Source organism: Monodelphis domestica, chromosome 3 (genome assembly GCF_027887165.1).
Source record: "Monodelphis domestica isolate mMonDom1 chromosome 3, mMonDom1.pri, whole genome shotgun sequence".
Classification (NCBI taxonomy): Eukaryota; Metazoa; Chordata; class Mammalia; order Didelphimorphia; family Didelphidae; genus Monodelphis; species Monodelphis domestica.
Window position 1 is genome coordinate 241767505 of NC_077229.1, and position 21311 is coordinate 241788815.

The 21311-nt window shown below is 36.2% G+C and overlaps 1 protein-coding gene across 2 annotated transcripts in view; it reads left to right on the top strand.

Moving 5' to 3' along the window:
• Nucleotides 1-1426: 1426 nt before the first annotated feature.
• Nucleotides 1427-21311, top strand: part of RTTN (rotatin) — a 266106-nt gene continuing 246221 nt past the window's right edge. The window contains exons 1-6 of one of the 2 annotated variants that reach the window (XM_007487781.3): nucleotides 1427-1764; nucleotides 2164-2351; nucleotides 4779-4986; nucleotides 8544-8633; nucleotides 11453-11543; nucleotides 18494-18608. In XM_007487781.3, the coding sequence (XP_007487843.1) occupies nucleotides 1734-1764; nucleotides 2164-2351; nucleotides 4779-4986; nucleotides 8544-8633; nucleotides 11453-11543; nucleotides 18494-18608 (723 nt within the window). In that variant the 5' untranslated portion in view covers nucleotides 1427-1733. The remainder of the gene's footprint in view (nucleotides 1765-2163; nucleotides 2352-4778; nucleotides 4987-8543; nucleotides 8634-11452; nucleotides 11544-18493; nucleotides 18609-21311) is intronic. The other variant, XM_056823598.1, reaches the window with a different exon arrangement.

Here is a 21311-nt window from a genome sequence, read left to right on the forward strand (position 1 = left end):
CCTTTCTGGCTTTTAATGTCTATTTCTATCCTAGAGGATCTACAATTTTTTTCTTTCTGAAATTTGGAAAACTTGCCTGGCTTTAGCCATATAATCCCTTTTTCTTTCTTAAAGATAGTGATTGTGTCACAACAAACATACTTCCCATTAAAAAATTATTTGGGTTTGGTGACTTAAATTTATTGAGGACAGCTAGACATTCTCTGTACATATCCTCATTTATCTTGATTTTCAGATCCCCAGAAACCATTTTTGTTTCATTCTTCCTAGTTTGAAGATTGCTGTTTGTTATAGAATATATGAATGAGTTTTGCTTTCCCTGTCATCTGTTATCATTATATCCACTCTGAGCAGTTGTCTTTTCCTTTCTTCTAACTTTGCTAAAAAATTCCTTGTTCTTAACATTCATTGTTAACCTCAACTTATTCTGAAGTTTTATGATTCTATTAATAATTTTACAGACTAGTTCCACTTTTGTGGTTGATTTCTAGTTATCTAATCTTATTGTCATTATTTTCTTTATACATCTTTTAAAAATGTAATTCAGTTTCTTATTTTTACATAGTATTTTCTTGAAATAACTTCCCTTATTCTTCTACATTGAAATTGCTTTTCTTTCTTGTCAGAACAAATATTGATAATTTCTCTTTCTTCAACTGTAAAATAGCTTCCTATGCCTAGGTTTCCACTTTGCTTAGGTGAAGGACAGTGAGGACATAGAACATTTCTAGAGACTGTTTTGGGTTTTGGGCAGTATTTTAAACAGCAGAAGACAGATAATCAGAATCATGCTATAGTGAAAAGGACCCTAGAGTCAAAGACTAGCTCGTCTACTTATTAGCTAAGTCATTTTCTTTCATACTTGACATTGCTGGATAGTTGTTTTTTTGTGTGAGTATTCTCAATTAAAAAAAAATTGACATTCCTTATGTAAACTGCCATTTATTGACTATTTACAATATAATATTCATATTAGGCCAGTTCTCTTAGCTATTCCCTAATCATTATGCACTCTTCTTTCTTTTTTTTTCCTTTCCCGGTGGGCTTTCCTGAATATTTTCTGTATTTTCCCTTCGGCTGGTAATCTCCTGTTTCCTTCTGAACTTTTTATGGTAAAGGTTTTCTCCTTGAATGATTTCACGTGGCCAATGGCATTCAAAAGTAATTTTTAATTTTGGTGTTACTCCAAATATTGAAACAAATGTAACCCATGCACACGGGCGCCCAGTGTTGTGCAGAAGTCCAATAGCAAGTGCGAAGGAGGCGGATGCACGTGGGGGCGGGGCCTCAAGCTCCTCCTCGAATCTCGACCCCGCCGAAGAACCCGCGTAGCGCAAGCACCGCCCCAGACACAACAGTCTCCTGGAGAAAGGGGCGAGTTCAGAAGCATTTGTTGCGTAGTTTTCCGGCCAATCAGGACGCAGAGAGACATATTCAGAAAAAGACTACAACTCCCAAAGTGCACTGCTCCTGAAAGGGGTTCCTTCCTTCGGCACTTTTCTAATCCTTCCTTCCCTCCTACTATGTTGTCCACTTCTGAGTAACTGCATTGTACCCATTACCAGAGCTTGGCTCAGGATCTTCGGCGCTTGTTTCTTTCCCAGGAGCTGATTCCAACCTAGGGACCGGCGCGGTTTCCGCGGGGACAACAATTGCGAACGGACAAACGCGGTGGCGCGGAGGTTGAATACTGAGTTGGCGGAGATTGTGACTGCGAGTTTCGGAGCCTAGGGATGGCTTTGTTGGGGCTAATCAAGAAGTTGGGTAACTGGCGAGCCCCCAAGCATCCCCGATAGTGCCCCGTATCCTGCTAGGTTCCCTCTACCCTGAATCCCTTCCCTTTAACTGCCCCTCCCCCCTTTCTCCTTCGTTCCCTCCCCAGGCCCGAGCCTTTCTCTCTGGAGCTGCTCTGAGCCCCAAAGAGCTGGCTTTACGGTAAAGTTTGTTTCCGATCCTCGGGAACAGAGGCGCTGATTGCGATCGAATTCCAAAAGACGCTTTATGTATAACTCCTCCTCTTCCCCCCAAATTAAATGACTACTGGAGGATTTTTGCGGAGTGTCCCGAAGCCTCAGTGCCCGGAAACTTAAAAACGCACTAAGACTTCTGGGGACACCCTGTATTTGATTCCTGAATGAGGTTTGTGTTGTCCTTCCTTGACAGGTCATCCTCTGGCTGAGATAAGGGAGAGGGCGCTTAAGAGTATTCTGTGCAAAGTGGAACACAATTTGATTTCTTGTGTTGAACTCGTACAGGAGAAACTTCTTTTTATTTATTTACTGGAATGGTTCAATTTTCCTACCGTTCCCATGAAAGAAGAGGTTCTGAACCTACTCAGCAATTTGGTTAAGGTAAGGTCATCTTATTTAGTTCAGTAGCAACAAGCTTTTATGTAGGATCTTATATGTGCAAGGCAGAGCCATAGGTTCTTGGGACTCTACTTCAGGGATTATGGTACCTTGGAAAGAATGTTGTAATTGGAGTCATGGGATCAAGTTTGAATCCCAACTCTGCTTGTGAGACCTTGGGTCAAGTCATTTAATACTTTGGACAACAGTTTGCTCATCTGATAAATGAAGTTTATTTTAATGTATTAGATGACCTTTAAGGTTCCCAACTCCCAACCAAGTTTTTGGTTATATGATCTTTTGATTTTGCAGGTGTGGTTACTTTCACAGAACTCTAGACTTAGAGCCAGAAGGGACCTTAGAGATCATTGAAGCTCATCCCTAATCTTACAGATGAAGAAATTGAGACTCTTAGAGTTTAAATGACTTATCCAGGGTCACACAGCTGTTTAGGTTGAGGCAGTATATGACTGGATTTAGGTCTTCTTAACTCTGCCCAGTCTACTAGCTGCCTTTTTGTTGTTGTTGTTGTTGTTGTTGTTGTTGTTTTAAGATTTGTATTTTTTATATTTTAAGGTTTGTATTTCAGAATGGAAGTCAGTAGAACAAAAAGAAGTGGAAAAATTCTTAACTGAGTAATTAAGTGACTTGTCACATAGCTAGAAAGATTTTGGTCTTCTTGACTCCAAGTCCATCACTTGATAATTTCATTAGTTACTTTAGATTTATACTGTCTTGTTATACAAAGTGGCCCAAAACTTTTAGTGCAGTCTAATTAACTATTGGAGGCAATTTTGGACCAACTCTTAAACTGTATATAAATCTTTCTAGGGACAGGGACTCCATCTTCTATGTTTTTATGTCCACTTTGGAGTAAGTGGTCAGCAAGTGTTTTATGAATTGACTGCACATTTTGCAGGCTTTACTCTTTTTTTTTTAAACTCTTATCTTCCATCTTAGAATTGATATTGGGTATTGGTTCTAAGGCAGAAGAGTGGTAAGGGCTAGGCAATGGGGGTCAAGTGACTTGCCCAGGGTCACATAGCTGGGAAGTGTCTGAGGCCAGATTTGAACCTAGGACCTCTGGTCTCTAGGGCTAGCTCTCAATCCACTGAGCTACCCAGCTGCCCCCGGCTTTACTCTTTTTAAGGCAACTTAGCTTAAAAAAAATCCAACACAAATACGGGTATAATTAAAAAAAAAACACCTGTATTTATTCCATCTCAGAATCAATACTGTTTATTGGCTCTAAGGCAGAAGGGAGATAAGGTCTAGGCTATGCATGTTAAGTGACTTGTCCAGGGTCACCCAGCCAGGAAGTATCTGAGGTCAGACTTGAACCCCTGTCTCTTGGCCTGGATCTCAATCCACTAAGCCCCACTACCTGACCCTATACCCCCAGTTTTAAGGAGAAACTTAACCTTGATCAGAGAAGTAGTGATACTACTGTCAGAGATAGACTCTGAACCTTGATATTCCTGCCTCCAAGTCCCTTGCTGCCTTTCTTAATGTACCCCCTTAAGTGCATTTCATTCATTCAGTGACTTAGTGGATGAATTGCTCTTGGGGGAAAATTCATCACTTTAGAAATCTTGAGAATGACTTTCAGTGAATTTAGACTTATACTCATAGGACTGAGCATGACCTCTCACCAGGAATATTTGAAGTGTTTCCATTTGGCATAATTTCCAGTGCTTGTTGTTCCTTTGGCATATCCTTCTAAAACCTTGGGTCACTTTTCTGAGTCATTATTAGTCTTTGAATTAAGCTGGGCATAGAAAGATGTAAAAAAGAGGGCTGTTCTTGTACTATGCTGAGCAATTGGAATTGGCTGGTGATAGAAAGATGAAAAATGATATATTTCCTACAAAACTTTGAAGAGTTTTTAGAGTCTTTTGTACAGATTTGGAGTTAGGATGGTGTGGGGTATGGAAAAATTGTTAAGCTTTTTTCTGATAGTTATCAGATATTTTATTGTATATATTTCTGAGGTCATCCTATAAGTCATCATTTTCTTATGTAGGTTGATTCTTTTGAGGAATGTTTGCAGAAATGCAATGAAAAAATAAATTGAAAGACTGGGTTTAGACAGATAAGTACATAAAGCATTTACATAATAAGTACTTATGTGCCATGTATTGTTCTGAAGCAAGACCATCTCTGCCTTTACAGAATTTACATTAACATTGCAGAATATCACACACAATGGGCCTGGAAGGTGGGAAAGGGGTCCTGTATGTTAGGTATTATGGAGCTGATAACTGAGAATTGATGTGGTGGCCTACCAGAATCATTGGTGTTCTAGGGCTGGAGTCCAAGATTTTGAGGAGGAGGTGGAGAGATAATGGCTATAGTTTCATATTTACCTGAATGAAATGTAGTTTTAAAATTTATAGCTATTTTCAAAAAATTATCATCTTTTCATTTTAGCATCCGTCAGCAGTTCAACATTTGTTTGATATCGGTGCATATGAGTTTTTTTCCATGCTTCGACCTAATGTGGATCCAGATTTGCAGGCTGAAATTGATGGCATTATGGATGGCCTGTTTATCCTTCCTTCAAATGATTCTTCTCTGTTTCATCATTCTACATCTCCATTTTTCCAAACCAAGCCATTTGTATGTGGACCCAAAACTGGTAACCTAAAATTAATATGATATATTCCTTCATAATCTCATTTTCTTAAAACTAACTGTTTATTCATTAAAAAAATAGACAAGGAAAAGTGATCATTTTGATGAAGTACCCTTATGTGTTTAATGTAGTGGTAGGTTTTTTGACAACAAAAACTTCCATTGTTGTTGTTTTAAATTTATTTCTTTAAGTTTTTGGACTATGGCTGTCTAAAGAATAAATTTATAAATTATAATTGCATTGGAGTAGGGAATTGGAAGAATTGCTTGATGCTATTTCTTTGAGTCTTTTCTTTCATTTTGACATTTATGAAAGTAGATTATACTTTCAGACCAGCTATGCTCTGAATCAAACTCAAAATTCTGAGGCAGAGTTTGTTCTACACTTAAAATATAATTCCTGTACACTGTAAAAATGGAGACTTGAATCCAGGACTTCAATCCCCAGAAGTCCTTGCTCCACTTCCCCAGAATGCCTTGTAACCTCACCTGGGCCAAGAGCGAGATGGGGTATTTAACCTGGTTATAAAAAGGCTCTGCCCTTTTTCCTACTTCCTCTTGGGGAGCAGACAGGGCTCTCCACCTAGCAGGCAAGATGTGAGTGGTCGTGAATAGCCTCTCTTACTTGTATTTTGTAAAGATTAAAATTTAGGGGAGACGGGGGAGACTGAGGCATCTGAGGCAGGTAGAAATTAGTTTCTCTCTGCAAGGAGTATTATATTTTTTAGAGGTTTGTTGAAGATTAAGGATTAAAAAAATACAGGATAAGAAACACGTGTCCAGGCCATAGAGTGGCCTAGACACAACCTCACCTACATTATGAAAAAAGCCAGGCCTGCCCCAAAACGGAAGTCCAAGCCCCCAAGAGCGTCCTCAAAAGCCTTTGAATCAGCTTAAATACCTTCTTGATCTCGGCCCAGGTGAGATTACAAGGCATTCTGGGGAAGTGGAGCAAAGGCTCATGGGGATTGTAGTCCTGTATTTGAGTCTATTTTTTACAATTTTCTTTATATTTTAATCTTCAATAAACCTCTAAAAATATAATACTCCTTGCACAGAGAAACTAATTTCCACCTCTATCAGTTTCCCCCCTAAATTTTAATCTTTACAACACAGAGTTTTTCCTTGATGTCTTAGGTTATTCTGCATTATTCAGATTTAATGTTAAATTGTATATGACTATAAGCACTTTGAAGAAAGACCATTTGTAGCCTTTAACTTGTACCCTTTAAAATGCTGGCTTTGTAGAACAGAACTTGGAATAGTTGGTGGAGGTCATAAGGAAGCAGATTTCAGATAAGTACAAGAACAAACTTCTGAACAATTAGATTACTCCAAAAGTGCAGTCAGTTATTTTATAAGATGCTAAGTTCCTTACCAGTGGAGATTTGCAAGTAGAGGCTGGATAATTACTTACCAGGAATATTGTAGAAAGAATTCAGACTTCATTTTAGGGTTAGGCTAAGTGACAAATTTTGAGTCCCTTCCAATTTTATTTATTTTTAACTTTTAACATCCAACTTTTTATTAACCAGTTTTTTTAATCCTTTACCTTCTATCTTAGAATCAGTACACTTATTGGTTCCAAGGCAGAAGAGCAGTAAGGGTTAGGTGATGGAAATTAAATGAGTTGTGCAGGGTCATGTAGTTAGGAAGTATTTGAGGCCAGATTTGAACCCAGGACCTCCTGTCTCTAGGCCTGGCTGTCAGCATACTGTCACCTAGCTGCCTTCATTTACCAAATTTTTATTAACTTGCGACTTTATTCTCTATTATTATTATTCTCTATTCTCTGTATTCTCATGATTACTTTCTGGGTTTTATTTTTCTCATTTGTAAAGTGAATATAATAATATCTAGAACATATATATTGTTGTCACAAAGTATATTTTCCATTTTTTCAGAGATAGCATGGGCAATTAAAGATTACAAGTAATCAGAAAACTTATTTTCATCCATTCATTTCAACCTCTTCTTTAGCCAAACTGCTGGATGGGTAGTATTGAGTTATCTAATTGTAGGTAGTTATGAATTCTTTCATACTTTTTTTATTAATTTTCTTGATTTGCTTAGTTTAAATTCCATTGAAGAATGAGATAGCCCAAAACTGTGCCCTGAGGGCCTATGTCCCGGGCCCTCTTGGTGACCTTATTAGCTCCCTTGAATTTAATTGTCATCTTTATGCAGATGATTTCCAGGTTCATCATTCTACCCCTAGCCTTTTTATTCAGTATTATCAACTTGCTTATTAGACATTTCAAATGGAATGTCCTAGAGATATCCTAAACTTAATAAGTTTAAAACAGAATTCATCATCTTTCCCCCAAACCTCACCCTTCTTAAAACTTTGATATTGCTGTCAAAGACACCATCATTCTTTGAATTTCCTAGGTTCTAAACCTTGGTGCTATCCATTACTCCTCATTATCCCCTGGTTCCATATATCTAGTCATGTAACAAATCCTGGTATTCATATTTCCTAAACATCTCTCATACTCCTTTCTATTCATATAGCCACCCTCTTTGTTCATTGCTCATCTATTAGTTTATTGCAGTGACCTCTTACTTGATCTCTCAGCCTCAAGTCTCTCTCTATTCTAATCTCTCTTCTAGATAGCTACTGTTATGAGGAAAATGAAGGTTTGCAGAGAAGAGGCATGAGACCAACAGGGAAAGATTCTGGAATGCTGCTGGGGGGAGAGGGGAGGTTGAACTGAGAACTCAGGAGCTGGGAGTCTCTCTGGGAGTGTGCTGATTGTAAGCATCTGGAAGGATTTTGCTGCCAAATACTTGGTGGAGTTCCTGTACCTGTCCTTGCTGTTGATACCTGTGTTTCCCTTGGAAGAATATCTTTGAACCTGAAGCTAGCCTGAAACAACATCTAGTCATCTGCAGCTGTCAGTGAGTGGGAGGTCTGAGTCTATCTGGACTTGGGATCTTTCCCCTTGGCTCCCTGTCTAATCTGCCACAGACCAATACCTCAAGTAACAATCAAAAGAGGTTTGGGTTAGTTAGTTAGCTTCTCAAGATTCCAGCCTCCTGGGGCCCCTCCCCTGATGAGGAGAAAGATTCAGCCTGGCACTTTTCTTATGTTCCAGCCTCTGTCACAGTATTTATGTTTCCAGTGCCTAAAGTACCTGACCCATATTAATAAATCCTTACTGATTGTTTAAGTTCAGAGTGAGAATAAAAGATCATAGAAACAAAATCTTTAAGTAGTCTATTGTGTTAATACAAATGTTTAAATAGTATAATTTGAAATAAAATAATTGAGCTTGCCCAATTGAAGAGTAGTAGGCTGATGATTTAGAGGAAGAATTCTTTAGGTTTAAATTTATGGAATTTAAAAAGTATACCTATCTAATGTAAGATTCAGTAGCTATTCCCTAGAGAATAGTAGACCTGCTACAGATGAGAAAATCTAAACAATGCCCTCCCAGATATTTTTTAATGCAACGCCTCTAAAAACTAAAACAATTAAAAGGTGTGAATGTAATTTTCATGGAGCAAAGAAGAAAGAGCAAGTCAATAAAAAATTTAGATAATTTTTTTTCCTTTCAGCTTTACCAGAAGAAAATGAAATTAAACCTGGATATTTTCCCCAGGTTGCAAATAATCTCCAGCAGATGGAAGGCCAGACAGGATCACTGAGTATGTATATTTATGATGATCATTTCAGAATTTTCTGTTGAACTTAAGTATCCTCTTTGATATGAATTTGTTATTGTTATGAATGTTGCAGTGCATGATGTAAAATTTAGATTAACTGTGTAGAGGGATACATCTTTTCAATTGATGCAAGTATATATGAATCAGAAAACAAGTTGAGAATATATCTATTTGCTAAGGGATTTGCATTTAAGTGCAGATCCCATTTGGAAACTGGTTTCTCTGGCTACTCCAGAGACTTAAATGTACTTAATTCATTTGTGTATATACTTCAATATACTTATTCATTAGGGAGAGTATAATGAAAGCTGAGAGAGGGCAGAGAATAACTAGTGGAAAATCATGGATGTCTACAGGTATAGATAACATTTAAAATTTTTTTACTTAAATACATTTATGTGCTTAATATATGTTACATAGTTTAAAAAAGCTTGATACATTTTTTATATCTAAATTTTTTTGTGAGGTTTTCATTTAACTTTTTTTTGAGATGACAAAAAAAATTCTCAGTAATTGCAATCATGTTTTGTAGGACTAACTTGCAGGTTTTTAATAATAGACAGGTCTTTAATAATTCGTTATTAAACTGAATAATAGTGATATAGGGAACAATTGAAGGACATATGAATGTCAGAAGGGATAAAGACTCACAATTGAGTAGGGATTATCCAAATGTAAACTTTTTTGATTTCTGAATTTTATTTCACAGCTGGGTTGAAGAAAACTTAAAAGAAAAAAAAATATTCTCAACTTGACTTTTGATTGATAACTTTTGTTTTTACATCATCTACATTTCTCAATGTCATTCTTCCTTTCCCTTTTCAGAGAGCTTTTCTTTATAACAAAGAATGAAAAAGAGGGGAAAAAACAATTTGGCAAAATAAGTAGCACATAAAATGAGTCTGACTTTTTTTTTTTAGTTATTTAGTTTAATGTTTTATAATTTTAACTGATTGTTAGTAAAATCCTCATGAGCTCATCATGCAAGTTAAACTTCCCAATTAGTTTTCTCCCCTCCTTTTAAAGAAATAATTACTAAAGCACCATATTCTTCAGAGATACATTTCCTTTTCTTTTTGTTCTAAAGAGTACTTCTCTCTTTATAACTCTATTCTTTAACTTGTTGAAATTTTTGCGCAGCCATTTTCTCCATTTGTACAATGACCTTTGCTAATTGCAAGGAAATAGAGAGAAATGTGTTTCAGTGCTGCTACTTTAACTTCTGGAGTGATAAAGACCTATTAGAAATATATTAGTGAATTTTGTAGCATTTATTTCTCTTTGTTATTGCTGCACTTTCTGATAACTGCTATGATCTAACTAAAAAGGGTCACATGTGAGTTTTAATGCCAATATTATTTTCATATCTTCATCCTTCTAAATTTTTTCCCTTTAACTTTTAATCTTTAATATATACTTTCACAAATATTTGAAAATGAACTTTTATCTTTGTATTTAACTTTAGTATTTATTTATATGCCTGTGATTGTTAACATATAAAGTTGAGATGGTCTCCACTTGATAATTACTCCCTCTTCTCACTCTGCAATTCAGCCAACTGGTATAACACTAAAAATTTGTCTGATCTGCAATAAAGTAATTGAAGCAGAGCTGTGAGCCAATAAATATTTATTAAAGGGACCTGACCCCCTTCAAAAAATAGGATCCCAGGACTTCCTCAAGATCCGTGACACGTTCATACTTTAGAGTACAAGTTTTATAATCATCAAATCTCAAACAGTCCAGAGGGTGCTGCACAAAATACAAATTCTCATTGATGGTCTCAGGCTGGCAGAACGTCCCCCCTCCCCCCAATCCCTACTATTTTATGGTGGTTTATCATGAGGGATTTATATTGATTAGTTGATTATCTTTAATTGGCTAAATGTATGTTAATTTAGAAGAAATAATCACTTCCCCTATGGAATAACATTAAACTGGATAATACTGATTAAGAAGTAACAGAGAGATAAAGTTATTGATTTAGCAAAAAGTGAGGGGTCAATTCAAATAGGGTAGAGGTCGAGGGGTCAAATTATTTCATTCACTGGCCTCTATTCCTACAGAATTTTCTCTCTTACCAGTTAAATTCCTTTTCAGCTAGGCACTGGAGAGGTACAGGACAAAGCAGAAATTTCATTGAAAACTAAGATGAATTTCAGTTTAATTCTTGATAAATGTTTCTCATTAAATTAATTTCTGTGCCCTATTTAATAGATGTAAATAAATCTTCGGTTAGGACAAAGAACCCTTTGAAAATAGTAATGCCTATAGCTGTAAAGTAAATTGTAAAAACATTGTTATTCTGGGGCACTTTGCTAATCAACCTGTTCTGTTATTAAGTTTTATGAAATATTTGCTTGACTATAATTGTAGGTATTTTGTTGTACCTTTTTATGGAAATATGGACTTTATGGTGGGAATCCTGTTTTTGTTGTTATTTTATTATCAATGAGGAAGGGGAAATTATTCTAAAGTTTGGTAATTGTAAAAATAGCTCTATTGTGAATATCTAGAAAAGGAAATGGTGCTGACAAAGAGCCAAAAAGGCTTCATTAAGAAAAGGCCATGCTAGGCTAATCTTATTTTTTTTTTTTGACAAGTTGTAGCTAGTAGATTAGGAAAATGCTAGAGATTTAGTTTTCCTTCAGGTAGAGGCTAGATCCCCACTTTTTTGTTTACATTATGATGGAGATTCCCTTTGAAAATAGGTTACTGCACATAGTCTCTGAGAATCATTCTAGTGCCAGAATACTTTGATTCTATGATAATAATGACATGTTTTGCTATTTTATTAACAGTAAATCAAACTGTGAAATGCTTGAAGTTTTCTACATTTCCTTGGTTGCCGCTCACTGCAACAGATAGACATGTTCTTTCCTCTAATGAAAGGTATAGTAGCAGAAACATTTAAATTTTTTTTATTTCAGATGGAGCCATTCAATCTTATATGATAGTTTATTAATTTTCAAAATATCCTTGTAAGCAGGGAGGTGAATAAATAAAAGTCAGCTTATAGTCACCAAACTGTTTTCATGTGGATCTGTATACCAAAGGTTCCTTATGTGATGTGTGTTATTTAGGTTGGAGTTTAATACATGTTGCCTCAGAAGTCAAAGGCTTGTATGTTGTGCTAGAAATGATTATGTAAATATTGTAGAAATATCTATACGAATTTTATATTGAAATTCTTACTATTTTGAATTACTTTCCAGACTGAAGTTTTTCATTGTCTCTAGACTGAATAAGATTAATAAAAACTTATTTGAAATAACCTTCAGGGAAGCTCTCCAATTGCAGAAATGTTTAATTAAATAGATTATGAGTTTTATTTGTTGGTACTTTTTTTTTGAAAGAACTTTAGGAAGATGTATCTATTAGCTCCCTATCAATAAGATATATACTTTGTAAGAATTTAAAATTTAGATTTTTATGCTACTATGAAAGCTCTAAAGTAATATTGTGGTTGCCGATTTAGAAATATTATAGCTTAAATCAAAATGACTTTTTGCAGCTTTATTTACAAAGAGGTGGAAAGAGTGAAAGTGGAAAAAGGTAGTTAAAGAGACAGATTTTAACAAGCCCACCAGCCCTTCTCTGGTGAAGTGAGGCTCAGCCCTGCAGGGGCTTCCCCATGTCCCTTGTCCCCACGTGGATTTCCTAGTAATCCTCAGCCAGAAGTCTGGTGGTGTCTTCAGCTAGAGTTCCACCAATGCAGCCTTCTCCAAAGCCAAGGTAGGAATCTCTGGAATGAATCTCTCCAGAAGCTAGGAAAGGAAGGTCAGCTACTCACCCAACAAGCCGATGTAGATCCAGGGAAAGAGTCTCCTCCTTCTGTCCAGCTCACTGGTGCTGAATGTCCAAAGATGAACCCCAAAGGAAAAGAAGTTCAAAGGAGAAGTCTGTTGGATATGAAGTTCAGGACTTTTTATAGTCCTTTTTCCATGTCACTTCCTGTTACTCTCCCACTTTACAGGAACCTTTCCATTTGACTTTCCATTTTACTAGCATTAGCCTTTCCATTTGACTAGCACTGGGGTGGCAGTAGCCTTTGGAGGTGTGAGTTTAGTAAGTGACTTGTGAATTCTCTTATTTAGTGTTAAGTAGGTGTGCTTTGAGTTCTTGATTTGTTTAGCTAAAAATAGACAAGAGGAAAGTTAATTCTATCTTCACAACTTTGAACTGTATTAATAGTAGTAGTGATTATAGCTTCACATCTAAAAGATGTCCCTTGTAAGTTGTGTGCATCAGATGATTTGTTTAGGGTAGGATTTTATTTTGTGCCTGTGAAAGTAATCAAAGTTGATTGACCTTCAGAGATACAACTTCTAATCTTGGTCTCATTTATGCTTTATCCAAAAAAAATTGTGTGAGGCCTATATTATAGATGACCTTAAATTAGCCTGAGTGGTCTGTAATAGATTTTGATTGGTCTTTCTGACAGTCAGTCTCTTCCATATTTATTCTATCCTCCAAAAAATATCAGGTTAATATCTCATTCAAAAATCAGTGGTTTTGTGTTATATATATATTTTTAACTCTTACCTTCTTTCTTAGTGTTAATTCTAAGAAGAGTAGCAAGGGCTAGGTGTTGGGGTTAAGTGACTTTCCCAGGGATCACATAGCTAGGAAATGTCTGAGGCTAGATTTGAACCCAGGTTCTCTTTACTGCTGGCCTGGTGCTCTATCCACTTGGCTACCTCGCTGTCCCTCTATTATCTTTTGTAAATATTTCTTAAAGAAGACATAAGCTTAGCCAGAAATTCAAACCTCTCCACACTGTATCACTCACATATTTTACTGACCTTATTTCCCATGCCTTGACTTCCAATCAAACTGAATTACCATCTAGCTTCATTTGATAGCCTTTCTGTAGGAAACTACTAGAAAGAATGACAAAGTCTAAGGATCTCATCGTGAACAATGTAGAAGTTAACAGTAAAAAATTTTCAATGACCTGAATAGAGTGAAGTATTTCTTTTTTTATACTCAGAAGTTTACAAGAGACAAAGTCAAGCAAAGGTGACAGTAATAAAACCCTTGCCTTGGATATCTGTAGAGTATGGGTGACAAGTAAGTTGTCACCATGTCACTGTATCTTCCTTGGCCAAGTGATTGCTACATGTTCTGTGCTCAGAGCAGGCAGGTTTGTTGCTTAGAAGAGGAGGTAAGGGCTCAAATGCTTTCTACTTCTCAGGTTATCAAAGAGAATAAAGTATTCCTTAAGCCTACTTTATACCACCCCCCTACACCCCCAGAAAGAGATCTTCAGTATGAAAACTAAGAAAAATGGAGATCTGAAGAGGCAAAGGAAAACCATAATCTTGTATTTTTATCTTTACTTTCAATTCCAAGTTCTCTCCTTTGCTCTATTTCTGCCCATACTCATTGAGAAGGCAAAAAATGATACCCATTATACATATTAAATCATACAAAATACTTCCATGTTAAGCTTTGTTGCAAAAAAAAAAAGGCAAGAAAAATAAAGTGGCAAAAAGCTCCAATCTGTACTCGGAGAGGTGGATAGCATCTTGGAAATCATAATCTGTGACGTGAGGTTAGAGAGTAGACTTATATTATTTAGAAAAAGAATCACTGAATACTGGGAACTGAGAAAGAAAAATAAGGCTCTTTAAAGAGGACAGGATAGATTCTTTGAAGAGGAAGTAAGTAGTTGCTTGTCCTCCAAGGAATGATCAAGATGTGGATCCACAAGTGCTTTCAAGTAGGAGTTCATCTTGTAAAGCCCAGAAAGCAGAAGAGATGAGTAATGGTTAGTAATTCCCTCTTTAGGCATATGGAAACAACTATTTATTGACTTAATAATAACAGCTTCAATCATCTTCCCAGGACATTTATCTGGTTCATGACAGAAAATTTCCTAGGACAGAAAATTAGATGAATGTTATTCAGGTTTTTTTTTTTTGATTAGTCCTGTGATTTCTTTGGTTTGTAGGGAACTTTTGGTAAGGAAACTCCTACTTTCAATATAGGTTGGCACCTGTTCTGCATTTCATATCAACTCTAGAATTTCTAGGAGCACCAGATGGTTAAAGGATTTATTCTGGGTCACATAGCCAGGACAGCACTTCCAGAGGCATTATTTGAATCCAGGTTTTCCTGTCTCTGATGTCAGCAGTTGCTTTTTTTTTTTAACCCTTATACCATCCATGTTAGAATCAATCCTGTGTGTTGGTTCTAAGGCAGAAGAGTGGTAAGGATTGGCAATAGGGATTAAGTGACTTGCCCAGAGTCACATAGCTAGGAAGTATCTGAGGCTAGATTTGAATTTAGGACCTCCTGTCTCTATGTCTGGCTCTCAATCCATTGAGTCACTTAACTGCCCTCGAGGCCAGTTCTTAATGACTATCATGCTGCTCCCTTCAGATGACTTATGCAGGCACAATGATAATATGATCTAAATAATTGCCAAAAATATGAAGAATTAAGTAAGAAATTAGAGATCTTACTATTTAGGATCATCTTGTGAATGAGGTCTTTCCTGGCCCTTCTACCCTTTTCCTCTAATGTTATCTCATTACTGCTTTGTATGTGTTTTGCCTTGACAGTGAGTTCTGCTACAGTGTAACATCTACATTCCCCCAAATCACTCTGCTACATAAAATTGGGTAATAAAAACCACAGAGCTTATGGAGAACATGGAGTTTATGAATACTACTCAAAAACTTTGTCAGTGACATGAAAAATGATAGGAACCTAATTAAAATGGCAGCATAGGTTTATTTATACATGTTAAATGGTTAATAAACAAATACTCTAATCAATAATGGCTGCATCTGAGGTTTTGGGCTACTACTCACCTCTGTATGGGACTGCATGAACAAGCTGGGCAGGCCTGAACACAGCACTTTGTGGGAGGTGAGGGGGCTCCTGTGGGAGAAGATGTACAATCAATGGGATTCTTTACCTTGACAGAGACCTAATGTTTGCTTGTGGTACTGAGTCCAGGAAAGGCTTTAACTTGTGAGTTGTAAAGTGTTACTGTTTTCTCTATTCTTACTCTCTCACAGAAGAAATTATTTAGAGGCAAATTGGAAATTCTTTAAGTGCCCCAAATATTCCCTAATAGTCAACCACATTGGATCAAATTCAAATTTTCAAAATTCAAACTTGACTCTTTATATTGTCTTTCTGGTTAGAACCTAAGATACTTGAAGGCAGGGACTATTTTGCTTTCATCTTATTTCTGGGATTTGGCACAGTGCCAGGCATTGGTAGTTGATAAATGTTTGTTTATTGATTACACTTAAAGTTTTTGTATCTTTTTTACATTATGCTAGGTTTGAAATGTAACTGGATTAGTATCAAGAAGAAATTTACACATTTGTTGAACTCACAATTGTTACTGGACACAAGTTCTCTCCCTTCCTTTTTGCATTCCTATTTAGATTTATATTTGTCTAAGTTATAATAAATTTGACAGATATGACAGAGATCCAGGAATCAAAAGCCTTTGGCCAGAGACTTTGTGCCCCAAGCCTTTTCCCCAATACCCTGTTTCTTATTTCTTTATAGTACCCTAACTTAACCTAAAGTTACTGTGATCTATCCAAGGAAGGGTATAAAAATGGGGAGAGCCCAAAGGAGAGGGCAGTTTGGGTTTGGACAGAGTCCAACTGCCTCCTTGTCAGTCTTAAACTGCAGGAGACCAGTATAAGGAGGTTGTGGAGGATTTTCTAGCTGGAGATAGATATATAACAAGGTGGAAATAAGGTTCTTTGTCCTCCTGGCTTCAGATATTTTTCTGACCCTCAGGAAATGTTCCTCATAGGATCCTTCCAAAGCTGGAAGTGAGTCCATTGCTCAGAATTCTCTTAGCTGTCAGTTCTCTTTCCCAGAATACTCAGCTGACTTTTCCCTGCCCCCAGGCTAGTCTTTCCATCCGACTGCAGGATACTATTAGAGACTCTTCTCAAACCTTACATAGAATAGCTCTGTGATGGTGAACTTATGGCAGGTGTGCTGGAGGGGGCTGTCCCCCTCCCCCTCTCCACCTGTGCCTGAAGACATGACCCATCCCTTTGCCCAGGAGCCCAATGGGAATGCCTCCTTCCTTCCCTGCCTGGGGCAAGGTGGGGAGCTCACCTGTATCATGGGGGTGCAGATTCATTATCACTAGAATAGGTCCTTGAAAACATAATTTGTAATTTCTGAAGTGTACTTTAAAATACTGAGATATTTCATTCAAACTAATAAGTCTAAATTAAAGTCCATTTGTAATTCTAGAAGGACTTGGTTAGCACAAGATTTAAGGATGGGGAGAACCTGCATATTCACTAAATTATTTTCCTCTTATTCTGCTTTTTAATTTGGAAATTTTTCTCTTTATTTACACTTTTTTCTCCATTATTCGAGCAGTGCCTAAAGTGAATAAATTTTGACAACTTTTTGAAGATATTTTTTAGCTATGCTTTACCATAAATTTCTTTAATGTATGTAATATATGAAATTATTTCCCATGTTTAAGAATTGTGTTTCCATGACTGTGTGTAATAAATGAATGAATAAATAAAGATCCATTGTGTTCTTATTATGTGTAAAGTACTGATGATATGATAGAAAAATGAGAATGCCTCTGATCTCAAGGAGTTCACATTCTAATTGGGAGAACCCTACCTATGGAAAGATTAATTGCAAGGTAGATGGAAAGACCCTGCATTTTTTAGACCTAAATGGCCATGAAGATGTCAATGCCCTATCATCCTTAGGATGAAATGCCAGGGCAGTTGGAAAGGTCTAGAATTCTGGATTGCAAGTAATCCAGTTTGCCTGTAGTGTATTGGAGAAATAATGTACAAATCCATTTTTAGTGTCATTTGGATTGAAAAAAGCATCTGATGTTTGAGAACATTAAGCACAGTGGTTGAAAGTAGCTTTGATTTTTGGATGTTAAGTGACCATGGCTACTGAGGACATGAAGACTATGGTACTGTCAGGGGAAGCTACTAGGCCTGTGTTTCCCTTGGTGGCTTTTCCCTTAATGATGGCATTGAGGTGGAGCTAGAGCCTGCAACTCATGAGGCTCTTGGACATTCTATCTAGTCACTTGGGGTGGGTGAGTGAAGAAGGAGATCTTGGGTCTTACTGCTTTGTCATGACTGGCTTGCCTGTCAACTAGTGGCAGTTAGTTTGTGGCATGGTGTTTGCTTGTCTTGTTGGCCTGAATTATAAACCTATGGAAGGCAAATGCTGTTTCATTTGTTCAGCGCCATCTATGAGTAGAGGGATAACTAAATGACTTAGTGATAGCAGTTGTTTGACTTGGGTGACATTAGACCAACTATTTTGTAGTGCATTGAATTAACAGATTCTATAAAAACAAGTGTGTTTCTTAAAAAAGATTTTCTTTCTCTTTAGTATTGAGTTGCTAGCGATAATGCAGCTAAGGAGAAGACAGTGATCATATTTCAAGTTCAGGTCTTTTGAGGATGGGGGTTGATCCTGGCTAAAGGGAAGTACATACTCATAAGACTCATATTTTGGTCACCAAAGGTGACTGAGACATTTTGGCTTTTGAGTTGTTGGATCAGGCAAAGTCCTGAAAGGTATCAGGGGTGCCTTCTACAGGACAAAGAAGGTGGGTGTACCCACTTGGTGGGGATAGAGGAGAAAAGGATCCTTACCTGAGGTATGTTATGGAAAAAATCAGTCTCATTGAACATGTTCCTAGGTCTCTTGAAATATTTCTCTCTTTTATAACAAAATTTCTGGTAATGCAGTGTATGTTTGAAATGTATCCTCTAATGGAGTTATTAAAGTATTTGATGATCTTTAGTGTGCAGGTAGATTGTTTTTCTAAACAATGCCTTTATTTATTTTAGTTCTTTAAGAAGTAATAACTTCACTTTAGTCTGGAATACCTGTGAACTGTTGGAAGATGTTATCATGCAAGATTTTCCTCCTGAGATTTTCCTTCATCGGCCAAAGATTATTCAGGTCAGAATATTTGCTAAAATATTTGCTAAAATTTTTATTTTAAAATAGTGAGCAGTTATCAGTGAGACAAAAGCAAAGTGGGAATCTCTGTGAAGAGGATTTTGTTATAATAGTATTAATATTCCTAAATTTTTATATTTTGAAGTAAAGTACAGAGCATTACATAGGTCAGATTATTTTTTTATTTGGTTAGAGGCACCTCTCATTGGGATCAGATTCTTAAATATCATGTGGTTTGGACTCTTTAAATTTACCTTGTAAGAATGAGATAGAGGGGGTCTTGGGCTTTGGTAAATTTGGGTAGAAGTGCAGTAGTCTAATTATAACATTTGCTCTTGCCCTATGTCCCTTTGTTTACATTCCTATTTGTGTCATTTTTCTTTAGGTGCTTATTTCTTTCCAGGATTTCAGCAGTATTTTTTTTCTTTTAGCCTTTTCCCTCCTCAAACTACCCTCCATTCACCCCTAACCAAATAATATTTTTTAAAAAATAATTTATTTAGAATATTTTTCCATATTTACATGACTCATGATTTTTTCCACCCCTCTTCCCCCTATCTCCCAAGCTGAAAAACAATTTCACTGGGTTATACATGTATCATTGTTCAAAATCTATTTCCATGCTATTCGTATTTGCAGTAGCGCAATCCTTTAACATTAAAACCCTAATCATATCCTTATCGAACTACACCATTGATCATGTCTTTTTTTCTGCATTTCAGTTTCCATAGTTCTTTCTTTGGATGTGGATAGTGTTCTTTCTCATAAGTTCCTCTGGATTGTCCTGGGTCATTGCATTGCTGCTAGTAGAAAAGTCTATTACATTCCATCGTGCCATAGTGTATCAGTCTCTGTGTATAAGGTTCTCCTGGTTCTGCTCCTTTTACTCTGCATCAATTCCTGGAGGTCATTCCAATTCACATGGAATTCCTCCAGTTCATTGTTTCTTTGAGCACAATAGTATTCCATCTCCAACAGATACCACAGTTTGTTAGCCATTCCCCCAATTGATGGATATCCACTCATTTTCCAATATTTTGCCACTACAAAGAACGTGTCTATAAATATTTTTGTACAAGTTTTATTTTTCTAATTATGTCTTTGAGGGTACAAACCAAGCAATGATGTGGCTGGGTCAAAGGGTAGGCATTCTTTTAAAGCCCTTTGGACATAATTCCAAATTGCCCTCCAGAATGATTGTATTAATTCACAACTCCACCAGCAGTGTATTAATATCCCAATTTTGGCATTTCCCCTCCAACATTTGTCACTTTCCTTTTCTGCTATATTGACCAATCTGCTAGGTGTGAGGTGGTACCTCAGAGTTGTTTTGATTTGCATTACTCTAATTATGAAAGGTTTAGAACACTTTTTCATGTGATTATTGATAATTTTGATTTCTTCATCTGAAAACTGCCTATTCATATTCCTTGACTATTTTTCAGTTGGGGAATGGCTTGATTTTTTTGTAACAAAGATTTTTTCACAGTTTGTTGCTTTCCTTCTAATACTGATTACATTAGTTTTGTTTGTATAAACCCTTTTTAATTTGATGTAATCAAAATCATTCATTTTACATTTTGTAATGGTCTCTCTTGCTTTGGCTTAAGTTCCTTTCTTTTCCACAGATCTTACAGGTATCCTATTCTATGTTCACCCAATTTATTCATGATTTCACTCTTTATATTTAATTCATTTACCCATTTTGAATTTATCTTGGTATAGAGCATGAGATGTTGATCTAAGCCTGATTTTTCCCATACCATTTTCCAATTTTCTCAGCAGTTTTTGTTAAATAGTGAGTTCTTATCCCCAAAGCTGGGATCTTTGGGCTTATTGAACTCTAATTTGCTGAGGTTTTTTATCCTTAGTCTATTCTATTGATCCACCATGCTGTCTCTTAGCCAATACCATATTGTTTTGATGATCACTGCTTTATTACAGTTTAAGATCTGGTTCTGCTAGGCTCCCGTCCTTCACATTTTTTTCATTGTTTCCCTTGATATTCTTGATCTTTTTGTTCTTTCAGATGAACTTTTTTATAATTTTTTTCTAATTCTATAAAAAAGTTTTTTGGTAGTTTTATAAGAATGGCACTGAATAAGTAAATTAATTTGTGTAGGGTTGTCATTTTTATTATATTAGCTCGTCCTGCCCATGAGTAAATAATTTTTTTCCAATTATTTAGATAGTTTTAATTGTGTGACAAATATTTTGTAGTTGTGAATCATATAATTCCTGTATTTGTCTTAGTAGATAGATTTTAAATGGAGTATCTCTTTCTAACTCCTGCTCCTGAGTTTTGTTGGAAATATATAGAAATACTGATGATTTATGTGGTTTTATTTTATATTCTGCAACTTGGCTAAAGTTCTTAATTATTTCCACTAGTCTTTTAGTCTATGCTCTAGGATTCTTTAAGTAGACCATCATATCATCTGCAAAGAGTGGTAGTTTAGTTTCCTCATTGCCTATTTTAATACCTTCAATTTCTTTTTATTCTCTAAATGCTACTGCTAGAATTTCTAATAGAGATGATAGTGGGTATCCTTGTTTCACTCCTGATCTTATTAGGAAGGCTTCTAATTTGTCCCCATTGAAGATGATACTGGCTGATGGTTTTAAATATATATTGTTTATTATTTTGAGAAATGGCCCTTCTATTCCTATAGTTACTAATGTTTTTAATAGGAATGGGTGTTG